Source organism: Juglans regia, chromosome 7 (assembly GCF_001411555.2).
Source record: "Juglans regia cultivar Chandler chromosome 7, Walnut 2.0, whole genome shotgun sequence".
Lineage (NCBI taxonomy): Eukaryota > Viridiplantae > Streptophyta > Magnoliopsida > Fagales > Juglandaceae > Juglans > Juglans regia.
Genome location: NC_049907.1, coordinates 42,787,443 through 42,804,597, shown reverse-complemented (window position 1 = coordinate 42,804,597; position 17,155 = coordinate 42,787,443). Strand labels below are relative to the sequence as shown.

Genomic DNA, 17,155 nt, shown 5'->3' with positions numbered 1-17,155 from the left:
TTGGTTGGCTGCTATTAGATGCTGGACCATGCATGCGCCATGCCTTCATCTGCAACTTCTGGGTCGTGAAAAGTGTTAGACAGATTGTAACAAATTCAAGGCTGAACAGTCAGTCACATGCGATACTAGAAGGAAAGTAGTTATGACAGTAAGATGACGTCTTTCGCAATTAGCCCTTACTATCCCAATATTGAATTTTATACCAATATCAGACCATTGGTTAATTCACTTTCACTGTGTTATCAACGGTGTACGTATAATATTGGACACTTCCATTTCCTTCTCGTACGTGTATAGTTTTTTGTTTTTAATTTTCGTAAGAAATTGTACGTTAAACTTGCAAAAGAGATGTATAGAAAAATTCCCAACATTTGAGTAGTATATATGAAGTTGTTGTTTGGAATTTGATGCCACAATGGTTGATCAATCTCACCAGAAAACATATGATTAGGTCCACCATCAATACGCTTGCTCAAAATAATTAAGGAGGTTGACAAAAAATTCATAGCACAGTACCAAATTTAATTTGTTTTTGTTTTCTTATATTGTTATTATAAATTATATATAGTACTTATAATCCAAGTGAGCCGAAGGGTTGTGTGGTTTCCAAGGGGCTTCTAATTAAGTGGCCTGCAATTCAAGCCACCAGTACCCTGTGGGGCTAAGCGTTTGATTAATTTTAGAAAGCTATATATATATATATATATTTACATGAGAAAGAGAAATTAAGAGAGAAATTAGAACGACAATAACGACGAACTAACAAGCAATCACTCAAACAAATTAAAGTGGTGACAAATCTTCAAAATAATGATGAATAAGAGTTCCTTACAACCAGCCTAATCAATTATTGATCTTTAACATCACAATCCCCGTTTATAAAATGAAATGGGTTATAAATATTCATCCAACGGTCGAACAATACACGCATACTACTGGCTACCATCAACCCTACTCATGTAAACTTTACAAACTAATTCCTTGAATCTTGTTGGAGTTTGATCATTCATGATCATGATCATCATTATCATCATCAATATTACTGCAGTACTCGAATTCAGCAAGTGTAGAACTCAACAAGCTCATCCATGGACCCCAACTGAGTCTTAGCATTCTCAAGCATCCACAGCAAGTGCTCAAACAGAACCACTTCACAAGCAACCGCTACCCCATCATTATGTTCACCGGTCGACGACTTGTCCACCAGCTCCTGAAAGAGAGGGTGCTCGATGATTTCGGAGCTTACAAGGTATCGCCGCCGAGACTTTCCCACGTAAACAGCATGAAGTTCCTTCGACGCCTGATCGGATTCGTTAGCCGCAGCCACGGAGCTGGCGGTGCGAGTGAGCTTGGGGAATGAAGGCCATCTTTTTATGGCCGACTTGAGCTTTGTTAGCTTCCCGTTTTTGGCCATCTTCGAAAGTGTTTGATGGGGTTCTGAAACAGTGTACCGAATCTTTGAAAGAAAGTGTTTGATGGTTTTTGAATATGGAATTATATAAGAGAGGGAAAGAGATGTAGATCAGGCTAGCTAGCTAGCTACCTAGGCCGGGTCTCTGTTGTGAATGCTGTGGGGATAGAGGGAGGGAAGGTACGTATATAAAGCCATGGAGGAGAGGGAGAGGGAGAGAGAGATCTAGAGAGGGGACAAACGTGCATGGCCCACCGTTCGACACCAGCTAAGAATGAGATATGAAGCAGCAAAACCAGTTGCTCCTTATTTGGCATCTGGTGAGAGTGGGACTACTGCAGTTACTATCTATCCATAGCTTGTAGAATGATGTCTGTCTTTGTTGTGTATGTACGTAGCTATCCTTCCCGACACTTGAATTTCTTTTAATTATTCCGAAAGTAAACAATTATCATGACCATTTCATATACTGTCTGATCTTTCTAATGGACCCAAACGTCACGAGTATTGTAAAAAGGAGAATTATTCGACCATCTCGAGATAAACAAAATTTGGTACATCGATCACAAAGATGGACATACATGATGAGGTAAAGCAACGAAGACGTAATTAGAGTAATCACGCAATAAGTACAAGGTGGTATCATTCATTCTAGGTGGTTGGTTCTTGTTCTTGTTCTTGTCTATACTTCTACCATGTTTAACAGCAACGAAGTTAATTAAGCTGTTGGTTGGTGAGCAGCCCACCAGCTTCCATCCGAAAAAACAACCGGTTTTTGTTTCCAACAAAGAATATAAACTAACTTTTGACATCTTTCACCTCTATACTTTATTACCTGCATTGTATTCGCTACACCTCTTGTCTTTACTTTTGGATGCGTTATTAGTATATATATATATGTAAGTCGAGCTAGCTAACCTTTTCATTTTATTATAAAATAGATTTGTTGTTGAAAAAAATTAAAAATTTAATCGTATCATGATTGTATCCTATTTATTGTTATAATATTTGATTTATTCCTAATTAATAAATTAAACAAGAATGTTAATCTATCAATTAGTATCAAACCAAACAGAAATGCTTCATATATAGCTTTTAATGTTATTACTATATATGGGGATGTACTTAATGTTGAGTGAGAAAGAAAGAAACAAATTGCAATAGAGCAACACAACTTTTCGGTCTGTAGTAATGCTATCTATAATCTTAAAGTGTACAAGTTTTGTGCAGGTCATTACGAGACTTATATATTTCATGAAACTTGCACAAATTATTGCTCTTTAAACATTTAAAACCGCTAATTAGGTGCATATATACCCAGGCCGGGAGATCCGGCAGGTCCAACATTCCAGCAAGTAATTCTGCTCCAACGGACCAACAGTATTGCTTCTTGCAATTAGCAAGCTCGAACAAGTTAGATATATATATATATATATATATATATATAGGATGCCTAACAGCAAGCCACGCTTAATTTGGTTTCTTGTACTCATGCCCTGGCCTTTTGCTTTTGCTAGCTGATCTCGTCTTGCAGGTGGGCCTCATCATCTTATAAATTAGCTATAAGAAATTAAATTACTAAATCATAGTTATAATCAATATAAAGCAGGAAATATAAGTTCAGGCTATGTTCTTTGTCGTCCTTGAAGAAAAAAACATGCACAATAATTTGGTCTGGTTCATAATCGAAAATGATTATTAAGGAACATTCAAATTACTCTTGTTGGAAGGTAATGAAGGCATTATATATGTTGCAATGCAGCTCCCACATGTTTGTTGTTCTCTCTTCCTCGAGCGATCGATATACGGCTCAATGAATAAAATATTCCTAAAATCTCGAGTATATTATATGGTTGTTAGGAATATTAGCCGCTTAGGGGGCATGTGCTCGGGGACATCAGGTTGTGATCTATATATAAATGGAAGATTTTGAGAGCTTGAATCATGTGCTTAATTTACAAGAAACATCATATATAAATAATCAATGCATTTTTAAAGAATCGATCGAGTCGTGTAATTAATAAATTGTAGGATTAATAATCATGTTCGGTTCCAGATTAACAATCTAAGCAAATTATTTGGTGAATGAGGGATCGCACATCCCATGTATGGTTCTCAGACCTTCTAAGATTATTTTACTATTATTTATAAACAGTTTACTATTATTTATAAACTATTTCAATAATAGTATTAATAGAATATATGAGATACTCTTAGAATTTAAATAGAGCTTAAAAGAAAATCACATAGCTTTAACTTGTGTCAGATGGTCAACAGAAAGTCCTCGTGTGTTTGTTGAAAAAAATGAAATTTTCCACAAGACCAACAACTCCTGTTTTTTATTGTGGCTTTAACAACATAGTTATCTTTTCTCCTCATGCAAACCATCTCAGTTAATTCAAGTTCTCTTTTTTTCTTTCGATACATGTGCCTCCAAAGGGCCTCACAAATCCAATAACTTGCTCAATCAAATCAAAGAAATGGTGAGAGTCCAATGTATCGCAGACATGTTAGCCATGCAACATCAAGGACTTAAACTGAAAGAAAAGAGCCATAATCATGGGCCTGTTCGAAGAGCTTCAGAGCCTGAATGCCCTGACCACCCGCCATTTGATTGGGCTAGACGGTAGACTTGCCGGTTAATAGCCTAATGAGGGGCTTTAACTTCAAAGACTATAGTTTGGGGCCAACTTAGTTGACACGACAACACACAGTTGATCGTTAAACGATGAGAGGGTTCCACACTACCCTGGAGAAATACATGTGTAAGCACTCAACCCCTCCAAATGCCAAAGCTCTTTCCAGACCCTTCGGGTGACCCTCGCGAACTTTCCTACCTTTTTGCTTTCATCCATTTATAGCAATCCCCACATTTTCTCGACAAACAATCTGGTTGCTTGGACTTACTTTTTTCGTCGCGTAATCCTCTTCTTGCGTTAATCAGGAAGTCCATTATTTAGGCGTCAATAGGTAAGCCGTAGGGGCTTCTCATTTTCGCTGAAAACCAAACAGAAGACGGTAAGTCTTTTATCTTTCAATTTTATTTGGTTACTTACTGCTGAACTCCTAAACATGGATCGACATTAATGAGAGGCTCACACTCTTCACTCGTTGGATTTTTGCTTCACTTTCTCTAATCTCTGCCTTTTCCCTTGGGAAAAATAGAGTCTGGGCTCCTAAATTTGGGACAACGTGATTATGTCATGGTACTGGTCTTCTCCATCGACTGTTGTAGTTTCTTGCTGGAGGTTTATATTTTCTATAGGAACTAATGTGGTAAATGTACTTGTCTAGGCTTTACAGGGCATCTGCGAGCTGTTGAGGAGTGAAAATGAGTCGTGTTGTTGCGAACTCGAATGGGTTTGTTGGGGACTGGGCGTAGGCGGTGAGCCAGCTGTTCAATTTCCCAGAGAGTGGTGAGAAATTAATGCTTACTTACTTCACGGCCACCGCAGTCCAATGAGAACAAGGGCGTGTTGAGCATTCCGACTGATATTTTAGAGACTCCCAAGGAGTACATTTTTACATGGGCGTGCCTGGCCTGTCCAAGTTTGATATTCAGGTGCATCTTTCTATCCCAACTTCTTATATAGCCGGTTTTAAATTTCGCGTAGCGAATGCGAGATGGGAGGCTGGTTTTTGAAGTAGTCTCCTCTTTGTATTATCCCGTGTTCATATTGTGTACTTCTCCATATCATAATGGTTGTTGAAATCTCTTTGTTGGTATTGTTTGTTGTGCATCAATGAATTTGTTGCAGGTGACGGTCGAAGATGAGAACACACTTGTGATCCGTAGTGGTGGTAAGAGAAAACGTGAAGATGGTGAGGAAGGCTGCAAGTACCTCAGGCTTGAGAGGAGGGTACCCCAAAAGCTCTTGCGGAAGTTCCGCTTGCCCGAAAATGCGAATGTGTCGGCCATCACGGCCAAATGCGAGAATGGGGTTTTGACTGTGGTGGTTGAGAAGCTTCCTCTGCCAAACAAGCCCAAAATTGTGGAAGTTACTGTTTCCTAAAAGGATATGGGGGGGTTTCACAGAGGGAAAAGACAGCTTTGAGTTTCAAGTTGTAGACCTCAGTTTTAGTTTTAGGTCTTGCTTTTGGATGGGATGAGGAAGCAATGTACTGTCTCAAAAACAATGTTCGTATTCGTGAGTTTGTGATCATCATGGACTTATGATTCATTTAATGGGAGTTTGATTAATCTTTGCAATAGCTGGTTGATGGGTTATCTTATGGTCCTCGCTGTGTTTGCCGGAAAGTAGTATGGATTTCCGAGTGATACGGGGAGACAAACCAATGCTAGGAAGTTGACTGTGGTATTTGGCAGAGCCTCGTGGTCTCGGGTATCTGAGAGTCAATTCTATATTATATATTAATCCACATAAACCATATTTTTATGCGAATTAATCAATTTTTATGCGAAATAATCATATGAGAGCCCACATTTTTGCGCTCAAATTCTGATTACCATGTGATAGCAGGCTTTAAACTAGTACTTTGTTTGTATGGGGAACAACGTTCTACATCCTTTGGTCATACAAACATCAAAGTAAAACTTTTAACAGCTAGTCTGCAAACTCAAAATTTTTAAGCCATGCTGCTTGATCATGAAGAAAATAACAAAAACGTTTCTAATAAACATGTTGTTGGGTAAAAGAAAAGGGAACTAAATTATGTTTCCTCGGAGACAGCTACAAGGATTGTGAATGAGATGTCAAACAGGTTCGTCTCGGGAAGATGACCTCTTCTTCTTTCGTGATTTGGGCTTCTTTTTCGTAGATTGCTCATTAGCAGGACTGTCCCCGCTTAACAAATGCTCATAGTCCTCTAGACTTGCAAATGGGGATGCCGTGGCCTTCCCACTGGGCTTCCGTTTTCTTCTTCTCTGGTCAAAGACCTCATCTTCATCATCACTACCATCATCTGCATCCCCCATGTCAATGTCATCATCATTGTCACTTGGACCATTATCAGCAGTGGCATCAAAATCTTCTCCCTCGGCAATATCTGAGGGGGCGTCGTTTTCTGCATCACTAGCATTACCGACCAAGTCTTCATCATCTTCATTGGCAACTTCGTCCAAATCATCATAATCATAGTCACCATCTGCTTTCATGGAAATATTAGCCGAATCCAGCATGTTCTCAATTTCTTCATTATCACTCTCATCAGCTCCATCCACACCACCGTCCACGTCAAACAAATCTTCCGCTGCCTCTTCATCTGCTGTTTTTTTCTTTTTCTTCTTTGGTTTCTTTGAAGAATTCATTTTATTCATATAAAACTTGTGGAAGACCAGATCTTCTGGAGGTACGTCAACTTCAGCCAATGAAAGAATCTCTTGCCCAATTAAAAGGTTGTTCATGTCAAGCTGGGGACATAAAAGTAAAATCAGAAAAATAATTAATTGGCTTGATAGTTTGTCAATGTCCACTGAAACTGATTCAATCACTCGAGCAAGATGCAGGAACTCTACATCCTGAAGGGAAGAATTTTTTTTTTTTGAAAAAAAAAACAAAATAGACAGGTCTAGAAATTCCAGTATGTAAGCTAACCTTCCTAGCAGGTTCAATTTGAGAACCACCATGCCATGCGCTTGGCTTTGGTTTCTTCTCCATGAACTTGTCCAGAAACGCGGTAAGTGATAAGTCATTCAGTGGGTTTCCGTTGTAGACGATATTGGCCCCAGAAAGAAGAGTATTAGCCATGGTTGCGACTGATGGATGCACATGAGAAGCAAGTACCACCAACTCCCACCAGCTTACTCGGTCCGCATTGCTGAAAATGCATTAAAAGGAAAGATAAAAAGGAGAAACATGTTCAAAAAAGAATTTGACAACACAGTCAAAAAGGTTGTTCCTGCAGCGGAGCTGTTCTATCTTCCTCAAAGTTTGAAATAACTTTATTATAATATATATATATATAGGTAACGTTTGAAATAACTTACATGGAACGAATATATAGATTAGTTTCTGTCAAATCTATTGATGTTGTCTTTAATTGGCCACCTAAATGTGTTCCAAGCAATGGAAAGTGGGAACCATAAAAAATAAACTGGGAATAATAGATGACTGACCAGTAAGAGGGCTCTCTGTGCCGTGGATCGTACCCTCCAGGCAGCAAAGACTTCTTAGAAGATACTTGAGGTCGCTGCGCATTAAGAGGAGATACTGTTTTGGATTCCTCAATATCTTTTGAATCATTTCTCATAAGAAATTCCTCTGCTTCATCAGAAACATCATCTTCAGAATTAAAAGCTGGAGATTCATCTTCATCTTCTGAAGATTCACCATCTGAGTTGGTAGCATCAGTGCTGTGAACCAGCCCACCATCATTTTCCTCTTCCTTTGCTGCAGTGCTTGGTTCCTTGGCAGTTTCTTCAACGACATCTTCAAAATGTTCTAGTTCTTCATCAATTGACTCATTCTGAAGCACCATGTTCCTGCATAGTGATGGAACTCTTAATTTAAAGGTAATGATAAGGGGACCAAGCCAGTTCACAAAAATCTGACTTACCACAAGGGTGGCCTAGCTTTAAAAACTTCAGAGAGGAGAAAAAGGCATCCACAGGCATATTGAGGGGGCTGCTGAAGTGCAACCTGTTGGTGTATTTGCATATGTAAATCTTTTTCAAAGTGCAGGACAAGCAAAGCCATAGATTATTTAATTGACAGAAAATGCCCACAACCCTCAAGGATATTATAAAACTTCAAAATGCTAAAAGATAAGAAAAAAGAAAGACCGATTCCCCGCGATTTAAAAAATTCCTCTTTCTTCTAGGTAGTACCAAAACAGCATAGATGAATGTTATTTAAAACATAACTTCTCGATTTAAATTAGCAGGGTGCATTACAACAGCGAATGTGTGCAGAGCTATCCATGTAGATTGTTTCTGTCAGACATCTGTGTGATAAACAAAGGTCTAACAAGAGCAAGAATGCATTTTCTTACTAACCTGAAGCACACGCTTCGCAAAAGCAGCTACACGCTTCAAATTCACATCACTTTTCATTGCTCTAAGAAGAAGTCCAATAAACATTTCTGCCTGTAGAACATTTTCTTCATTAAAGAACCACTTCCCTTTATACACCCATATACTAAGGTGCAAGTCAAATTGGAAGAACGATAAAATATTAAAAAGATTGATCTGGTAATGTTAGCATCAGTATCAGTTCATTCATGATAATTATTCATCTGATAAAATAAGAAATTGACTCCACATTCTCAATGGTCAAGTTGAGTCCTGCCAACTACCATGGAATTCAAAGATCTAACCCAGACACGCTTATTTGAGAAAATAATAAATTCACAATAGGGACCTTGAATTTGCAAAAAATGGGAAAAGTGATCTCATAATCTGAAACGTCCAACATCAGCAACCAAAGAATCCAGATCCATGGACAGGTTGGCCAGCTGAAAAGTTTGAATAACCTATACAGAATTAATAATCCAATTTATCCAAAATTCCATTCTAGTCTCTACCCAAGCCAGAAGATATCTTGGAAATTGTAAGGAAGTAGTGAGCCACAAGGCCACAAGGCCACACGGCCAGGAAGTAAGTCTTCCCTTTTACGGATGGTATGATAAAGAGGAGCCCATTCACAGCCTTTCCTTACGTCAAGAGCGTCTTACTACGCTTTTTTAATTAGGCTCTTTCCCTCCTTACATTAAGGAAAACCTGTACACATGAATATACAGCAAAACCTCCACAACTACATTCCCAGATATATATAGATGTCAATGAGGATCACAGTAGGTAAACTAGGAAACATAGATCTGAATCAGTCTAAATGAGTAGTGGAATCAAAATAGCCTCACCAATTCCATATCATAAGCTAGTTTAACCAAATGGCATCAATCAGGATAACAAAACACCCAAATAATGTGATAATAAAACCAAAAAAAGATTAAAGATAATAATAATAACAATAAAAAGAATAAATAATCCTGCATCACATTAATATAAGCTCATGCTTATGAACAGTCTAAGAAATTGAAATAGAATTTGAATTTGGAGGATGTGCAATCAAACAAAACTACAGCACATCAACCCATATTTACTTGCCTTGGAAGAATTCAAGGCAGCGGGAAGTAGAAGTTTTGCATATAAGGCTCGGTAAAACCGGTCACTAGCAATTTGATTCTTAGAAGATATCTTATCGAGAAGCATTAATGCTTGAACTCCTACATTGAAATTCTTTGAATGAACCTGCAGGGTGAAAGGTTTACATTAACATCCAAACATCTGATAAGGACACTGATTTTTTTTAATGAACGTCCACATTACAGTGCAAAAAATGAAGTTTCCTCTCAACGGATTGCAATAAATTGACATCAAGCATTACACCTACCAGTTGGAAGAGCATGGGCGTTTGGACCTCAATAATGTCATCAGCCTCATTGCTCAAGACATAAGGAAATGCTCTATTTACTCCCTATTAGAATGGAAGAGAGGGAAAGCACAAGTAGTTAGAAACATTTCAGAATAAGCTTTTCCAAAAGCCCAAAATTAGAGCATAACTATAACTGGGAAGCAAACAAAAATATCCTATTCAGAGTAACATTGACATAAAATGAATAAGCATTTATACGAACTGTTAGAAGAGCTGATAGAAGTCGTGAATCCAATTCAATGTGAGTTTCTGAAGAACTTTTCACTCTACTACCCTTACTATCCTTATGGTACCCCTGAGCCTTTTTATCAAGAGCCTTGCCACTTTTATCTATCTTTTGATCAGCACCAGTACCAGCCTCTGTAATCAGGACCTGAAATTGTGAATTGTAACTATAAGGTTCTTCTATCATCCTCACCAAGTCAGAAGAATAGTGCATTGTTGAAGTAAAACAACAATGTCCAACGAAAAAAATTGTAGTCAGTCAGGGAGATGGTCTCTTAATATACATATTTTTTTTTAAGTATAGGTATGAAACTGTATTTAATTCAAAACTACAATAATAAAGACGAAACTGTATAGAAAACGTGTAAATTTAATTCAAACGTGATACGAAAGCCATGCACTATAAATGATACAAATTCAAAACAGGAGTGCAGCCATACCTTGAAAAGTCCAAAATACACGTCTATTAAACGTTTAGCCACTATTGGCCCATCTCCTTTTTGACTAAGTCGAACTTGGCTTAAGAAGTTAACCTGCATTTGTATAAAACAGAATGAAAGACTTGCTGGTCAAAACAAACGAGCCTGAATTGGGTGCACTATGGTAAGGAGAAAAGTTGAGCAATAGAAATAGAGATTTGTGGTGCAATACAGGAGCTGAGGAACACAACCCTTCAGAAGTATAATCAAGGTTTTGGAACCAGTTCAGTAGTTTTAGAGAGGTGGTTTCAGTGAAGAAAAACAAGTGGTTCCAAATAAGACAGACCCATACTAAATGTATATGATCATGAAAAATTAATTAAGAACGAATAGAATCTAGTATATGGAAGTTCAAGCTCAAAAGTATCAAGGGGACTTGAATCAGTAAAACAAATGTAAAGAGGCATATCAGTACAGAAAAACACATGAACACTGGTTGACTTTTACTGGCAAACGCGGTTATTGCCATCAGAATACTTTGGTTGCCTAAGGACAGTGGCAAAAAACCATAAATATCCATGCCAGTCTGGTCATAAGATTCCCAATCAGTCTGGAAAAAAATCTGCTAACTAATCTGGCTCACAAGATCGAATGATACTTGACTCTTGAAAGCCAATCATGGCAACCATATATTTGGGGCAAACGAATGCAAAGAACTTCATTAAATCTCTTACCACTCTGTGTGTACGCATTTTGTAAGCACAAGATCACCATTATTATACAAGCTACTGGCAAAATATACAGGGCAAACTAATATTCAAACTACGCAACAAGTTTCCTCCAAATTACATAGTAGAGACTAAAATTATCAGCAGTAAAAATGAAGAGCCATACAGCATGGTACTTCGCTCGTAACCCTAAATGCGGCCGAAAGAGGAAAGAATCCACCTCATCAATAACCACCACCTGTAAACGGTAGGTCAATAATTAGATCAAATCACCATCCACAATAGCAACCATGACTTTCAGTAAGTACATCCTAAAAGCCAGAAAGTCGGCAGCAAATTTTCTTTTCCCTGTTTTTGGTGTGGGAGGGGGAGTGTGAGGATGGAAGGGGATTCATAATGACAAAGGACCATGAGCATGAGAAATCTTACAATATTTGACATATGACCTGTGTACATACCCTTTCAATAAAAAAATGCAATGTTCTATGCCCTATACCCCAATGTTTATGAAGTTTAAACTTGAATGTGTCATTGGTTAAAACAAGCAGGCTAAACCAGTTAAGCAACACATAAGCCTTCACATTATACACAAAGCAAACTCTCATGTATACTCCCTGTGTACTTGGGTTTTGCCTATTTCTATGAATAAAACTTCTTGATTACGTATAAAAAAAAAAAAAAATTGTACACAAAGCAAACAATTAGAATTAACTACACCAGATGGCCATACCTTCATATTGGGATGATCAGACAAAAGGTTTGCCAAGTGAAAATCAGCATTGGATGCACCCTTGTTTTCAGGATCTCCCAGCTGTAAGTAATACAATAATTGAAGTAGACAAGGAAACAACTTCAAAAGTTAAAGCAACTTCAATTAAAATCTTCAAGAAGGATTTTTTTTATAGGTAGTTTCCACATGAGGCAGACTTCAAGGTGAACTTACTTTGTTGACTAACGCAGAAAGCAATCTGCGCTCCTGCTCTGGTTTACTCTTCAGCAGCGCATACATCGTCTGAAAAAAAAAAAAATTCCATGAGATCACAATCACTTTGGCTAAACACCAACTTTATATAATTTAAGTTTTAATCCACAATACTCATTAGATTTTAATCTTTCTCACTTACTAGTTACGTATTGAAACCTCTCACATTCGATTTCAATTCACATGCAGTCAATCAAAATCCACTAACTTTGTAATTTATTCAATAACTCAATTAGCTGCATGATTCTTGAAAACACACTTCCGATCTACAAAAATACCTATGCAAAGTGCTTTGATCTGATAATAATGACCGGACTAACCTTCAATGCCTTATGTTTCAATGCAGGTAACATATCTCTTGATGCTTCCTCAAGTGCACAAATAAACTGTTCATACCTAGAATAAAAAATTACTCATGCATAACTGGAACCAAAGCTCATTTAACGAAACAGAAATAATACCTACCTCTGCTTCAAGCATTCCTCCCAATACCAGAAAAGAAGAAGGGAATAACCATCCTTAGTCTCAGGAAGACTATCTACTGGTCGCTGTAAGAGGCTCTTCAGCTTACGATCAGGTAGTAAACTGGTAAAATAAAATTATACAGGATAAACCAGTGCAGCAATGAAGCACAATTCACAAATATGAAAATAAGAAAAGTGTTGAATGAGAGTTATGATACAAGCAGAAGTGTTGAAGCAAATGTAATTATACACTCAAAGTGGACCAGCTTCTTATTGCCAGATCATATAGCATAACACATGCCAAACTAGGAATTGAGCCTCTCATACGCTAAATTGACCATTGAAATAATGGGAGTCTAAAGGATATCAAGAAATAATAAACAGTGTGAACAGTGGCTACTACAGGTGGACACCACCAATCTAGGACACACCACATACAATTCCTTGTGCCTTGTGCCTCAAAGAGGGCAATAAGCAACTACAAAGGGGTCATTATTCAGGTTGTTAGATGTCATGAAAATAGAAGAGAGAGGGAGAGAACCTTGAAATAAACAGTTCTTTCAGTGCTTCAAAACCTGTCAATGCATGGCGCTTCCCAACTTTTGATGCTACCATTCCTGCAAACAAATAATCTGTTCCATTAAAAGCCAGTTCAAAGACCCAATATAACATCAACATGCACAACAACTGAACTAATGCAAATATAATGTCCTTGGATGACAAGAGCACTCAGATGCATAACATTTGACACAATTGGCTCACATTTTTCTGGCATAATCATAGTGTTTCAAGCCACAGTGAAATGCAATATATAGACAATTCCAGAAAAGTTTGGTTATTATTACCGCTCCCTTTGGCAAATATATCTATAAGGATAAACAATGAAAGGTCAAGAATCCGTATCAAATTAGCATCTTGAGTGAGGTCATAGAAGAACCAAGACCTTAACATTCATTTTTTTCGTAAAGCAATATCATTAAGACATGCAGTGAGTGTAACCCTAGTATATAGGAAGTATACAAAAGAAACATCCAACTATTAGGAAGATGAAAGAGCAAACATAGTTGAAATATAAAAAGCTACAAAGTTGGTAGCTGTTGTGAGAAGTCATCCAATTTAACTGTTGTCAGAATGTGCCTCTTTCTCAAGTTATCAGTTGCCAGAACCTTTCCTATTCACCCAAAAAACAGCTAACCTTAAAGATCTTAAGATAAAAAAACAGTGCTTTACAAACAAAGATTCCACAGAAAGAAGGATATATCTTTCAGGAGATGTTTTGCTGAAAGCTAAACCAAATGATTAACAGGATGAGAAACATAGATGTAGAAAGATTTAGAAACCAGCAAACACTATTGTCTGTGGCATCCCAATCCCCCAATATATATAAGCCATCTTTATTACAAGTGCAAGGAGACAAAACGAAATATGCATGCTGTATACAAGAGGAGCGCCTGAATAGAAAGGTGAGAGAAAACAAAAAGACAAAATCTTGATAACTAGCAAGGCTATAGCTATTCTGAGCTGACATCTAGCCAAAGAATTTCTAGCTCCATGGATCTAAGGTCATCCATCGCATTCTCAAAAAATCTTCAATCTCCACTCATTGCATTCCTTTCAAATGCACCACATTACATTCAAAGAATCCATCCGCCAAGTTTCCGTGCTACATTGACATACATACTGGGGGTGGCAATTCGTGCCGTCATTCGGATTCGTGTCAAGTTATTTGGGTCGTGTCATAAAAGAGCGAACCCTAACCAGACTCGAATGACAAAATGAGTCATTCGAGTACGTGTAATCCAGGTTTGTGTTGAGTTAGCTGGATTCATGTCAGATTAACCTATTTTTCTTAGTCTTCATGCTCTTACATGCATTTTCCAATGAATTTATTTAAAAACATAATTATCGTATGCTTTAAGTTGTTACAATATATGGAAAAAAAATCTACTTTCTACAGTAGCACTTATTGATTAATATTTTTTTTGATAAGTAACTTATTGATTAATATATAACTGAAGGAAAATAATTAGTCCATAAACAGCTTCACAAAGTGATGTGCCGTAATGTGGTACTTTAGATTATAAAGCTTTCTTTATTGTAAAGTAAATCTGATGTACTACATCATGCCACATCACTTTGTAAGGTATTTTTTGTGAATCTCTTTGTGGGCATAACAGTTCTCATAATTGAGATTAACAACAAAACATAAACTTTTTATTTGAAACCTTACAGCATCCTCCTCCTCCTCCTTCTTAATTGAATTAATTGAAAGGCCCATTGATCAACAAAGACCACTGGGCCTATAGCCTTGCTTGAGGTGTATATAATATGCAAGGAAGAACTTGAACATTTCTAATTTTTTTCATGGATTCCTCAATAAAATTTTGTTTACCAATAATTAAAAAAAAAAAAAAAACAATACTTACCAAATCAACCAGAAAAAAGAAGAAGAAGAAGTAACTTAAGTTTCACGCCTAAATTGCATAACTTTTATAAACCTAATAAGCTTATTCAGAGTCCCTAGTTCAGAAGCATAACCAAACCTTCTTTAACCACAGTTGTAGAATTTCTCATTTTCTATTTTCAGAAAATAAATTATTTTCCAATTAAACAAAAAATGGTTGTGGAAGAAACAAACTAAACAAAATACCCTTTTGTTGTACAAATCATGAAGTTCAAAGATTTCATTTCCAGAAGCATATTTACCCAAAAGCGCATCGAGTGACCGCAAATTGGCAATTGGATTGTCCCCCACCATAACCGAGAATGCCGAGACCTTATCGGCTGCAGTACCAGACCTTTGTGTGACTACCAACATCTTAATATCCCCGCTCTGCCCTCTCGAGGTCTCATAATCCTTCGTATACTGTGCCATCAACCGTTCCCCGAGCTCCCTCTTCTTCTCCACCACAGTCTTCAATTGCTCCACGTTCCTTGCTTCCGATCTCTTCCCCTCTCCAACCATCTTTGCTTCTAGTTCCGCAGCATCCACATACCACACTCCTACCCCACTAGCTTTCACTAGTGGCAGTTTTGGTAAATTCTTGAATTTATTAAAACCCTGTTGCTTATCTTGATCATCAAGTGCCAATACGGGAGCCTTGGCCTTCTCGTTTTTGTTCCAGTTCTGGTCCTTTGGCTTCTGGTTACTCCAGATTTTCCCGTTGGGATTTAAATTCTGAGTCTTTGGGTTGTGATTGCCGTTGGGTTGTGATTTGTCAAACCCCTTACGTTTGGGTCTTTCTTTATCCTCATTGGTATTGTTGGTGTTTTGGGTCTTTGGCTTATGTGGTTTTGTGGGTTTTGGTTTGAGAGGACCTGTTTTCCGAAAATCGGAATCGTTGAAGCCTGAGTAGGACGAAGGTGGGAGAGAGGAGGAGAGGCCGAGAGAAGAAGCAAAGGAGGCTACGTCGGATTTGAGAGTATCTATATCTTCTGGGGCCTTCGAAGGTTTCTTCGATTTCAGTGAAACAGCCATTGTCAAATAAGGAGCTTTGAGATGAGGGTTTAAGGTTTTGAAAATGCCTCAAGCATTTGCAAACTCAGTCATGAAATTTGAGCATTAAAAGTTAAAAACAGACCCAAATCGGAATAAAAAGAAGATAACAAACGTTGGAGTCACGATGATGACGGGGACGACGACGATGGTGGGGTCACAAGGATGATGGGGTTTCTTTGATCATGCAGTTCGGCACTGAGGAGGGAGGCTAGGGTTCCTTAACGAGAGAGAGAGAGGGAGAGAGAGAGAGAAGGCTTGGTGGGGAGGGGTGGGGTGGGGTGGGAGGGATGATACGGGAATGAGGGTTTTTAACCCTTGTGCCAAAACGATGCCGTTAAGGGGGGGGATGATACGGGAATGAGGGTTTTTAACCCTTGTGTCAAAATGATGCCGTTTTGATGCTGGGTTGAAGTGGAAAGTTTGAAGTGGAAGATGATAATCTACATAAGAGGTTAGTAGGAAGAGTTCCGCAGAAGCCAATAGGACCATTAAAAAAACAAAGGAGATGAAGAAGGCAAACACAATAAAAAATAAATAAAACATAAACAAAAACAACATAAAACTAATCGATAGGAGACAAAAAAAGAAAATAAAAAAATCAAAGGTTTTACAAGTAACTCCATATATATACATATATATATATATATATATGCAAATTGTGTGGTAAACGTTACAATCTACTTACAGAAATTAGGAAAAAATCGATGAGAGGAAATATCGATTTCCAATTGCGACCCTGTGCTCTGGCTGAAGTAGAAGATGGGTTCCAATCGCTTTTTGTGCTCTGGCTCAAAGTTATTTTATATCACTATACAATCCTCAGTGTGCAACTAGAATTGTCCAAATGTAAAATTACAACGGCCAAGGGGTATTTAAGTTAACAAGAGTTAGGATTTTTAAGAGGATTAGTTAAAAATTCAAAACTTAAGATTTGAACTATAGTAAATTTTAAATCTTCTCTAAATATAAGTAATTAAAAGTAATATTTTTTATTTTTTTATTTTTCTCTCTTTTTAAATGATAAAACATGCATG

The 17,155-nt window shown here is 37.6% G+C and overlaps 2 protein-coding genes and 1 pseudogene across 2 annotated transcripts; 1 reads left to right on the top strand and 2 right to left on the bottom strand.

Moving 5' to 3' along the window:
• Positions 1-789: 789 nt before the first annotated feature.
• On the bottom strand, positions 790-1,865 carry LOC109005423 (auxin-responsive protein SAUR78-like). The gene has a single exon (XM_018984363.2). It carries the CDS (start codon positions 1,412-1,414, stop codon positions 1,058-1,060), a length of 357 nt encoding a protein of 118 aa, XP_018839908.1. The 5' UTR covers positions 1,415-1,865; the 3' UTR covers positions 790-1,057.
• A 2,877-nt stretch (positions 1,866-4,742) lies between these two features.
• LOC109005421 lies at positions 4,743-5,424 on the top strand (annotated as a pseudogene).
• Positions 5,425-5,855: 431 nt separating this feature from the next.
• LOC109005418 (uncharacterized protein C4F10.09c-like) lies at positions 5,856-16,386 on the bottom strand. Its single transcript, XM_035692097.1, has 16 exons — positions 15,329-16,386; positions 13,164-13,239; positions 12,624-12,743; positions 12,479-12,554; positions 12,120-12,188; positions 11,907-11,987; positions 11,343-11,414; positions 10,470-10,562; positions 10,007-10,177; positions 9,763-9,846; positions 9,477-9,620; positions 8,367-8,456; positions 7,928-8,010; positions 7,488-7,853; positions 6,967-7,189; positions 5,856-6,782 (listed from the first exon to the last, which is right to left on the bottom strand). The coding sequence occupies exons 1-16, from the start codon at positions 16,098-16,100 to the stop codon at positions 6,126-6,128; spliced, it is 3,177 nt and encodes a 1,058-aa protein (XP_035547990.1). The 5' UTR covers positions 16,101-16,386; the 3' UTR covers positions 5,856-6,125.
• Positions 16,387-17,155: the final 769 nt, after the last annotated feature.

What these genes read in the sequence shown, in the direction of transcription:
- LOC109005418 (XM_035692097.1), bottom strand. Translation starts at nt 16,100, where the DNA reads ATGGCTGTTTCACTGAAATCGAAGAAACCTTCGAAGGCCCCAGAAGAT. An exon ending in AAAGAACTGTTTATTTCAAG is followed by an intron (nt 12,744 to 13,163) that starts GTTCTCTCCCTC and finishes TTATTTTACCAG; the next exon opens with TTTACTACCTGATCGTAAGC. An exon ending in AAAGCTAGGCCACCCTTGTG is followed by an intron (nt 7,854 to 7,927) that starts GTAAGTCAGATT and finishes ATCACTATGCAG; the next exon opens with GAACATGGTGCTTCAGAATG.
- LOC109005423 (XM_018984363.2), bottom strand. Translation starts at nt 1,414, where the DNA reads ATGGCCAAAAACGGGAAGCTAACAAAGCTCAAGTCGGCCATAAAAAGA.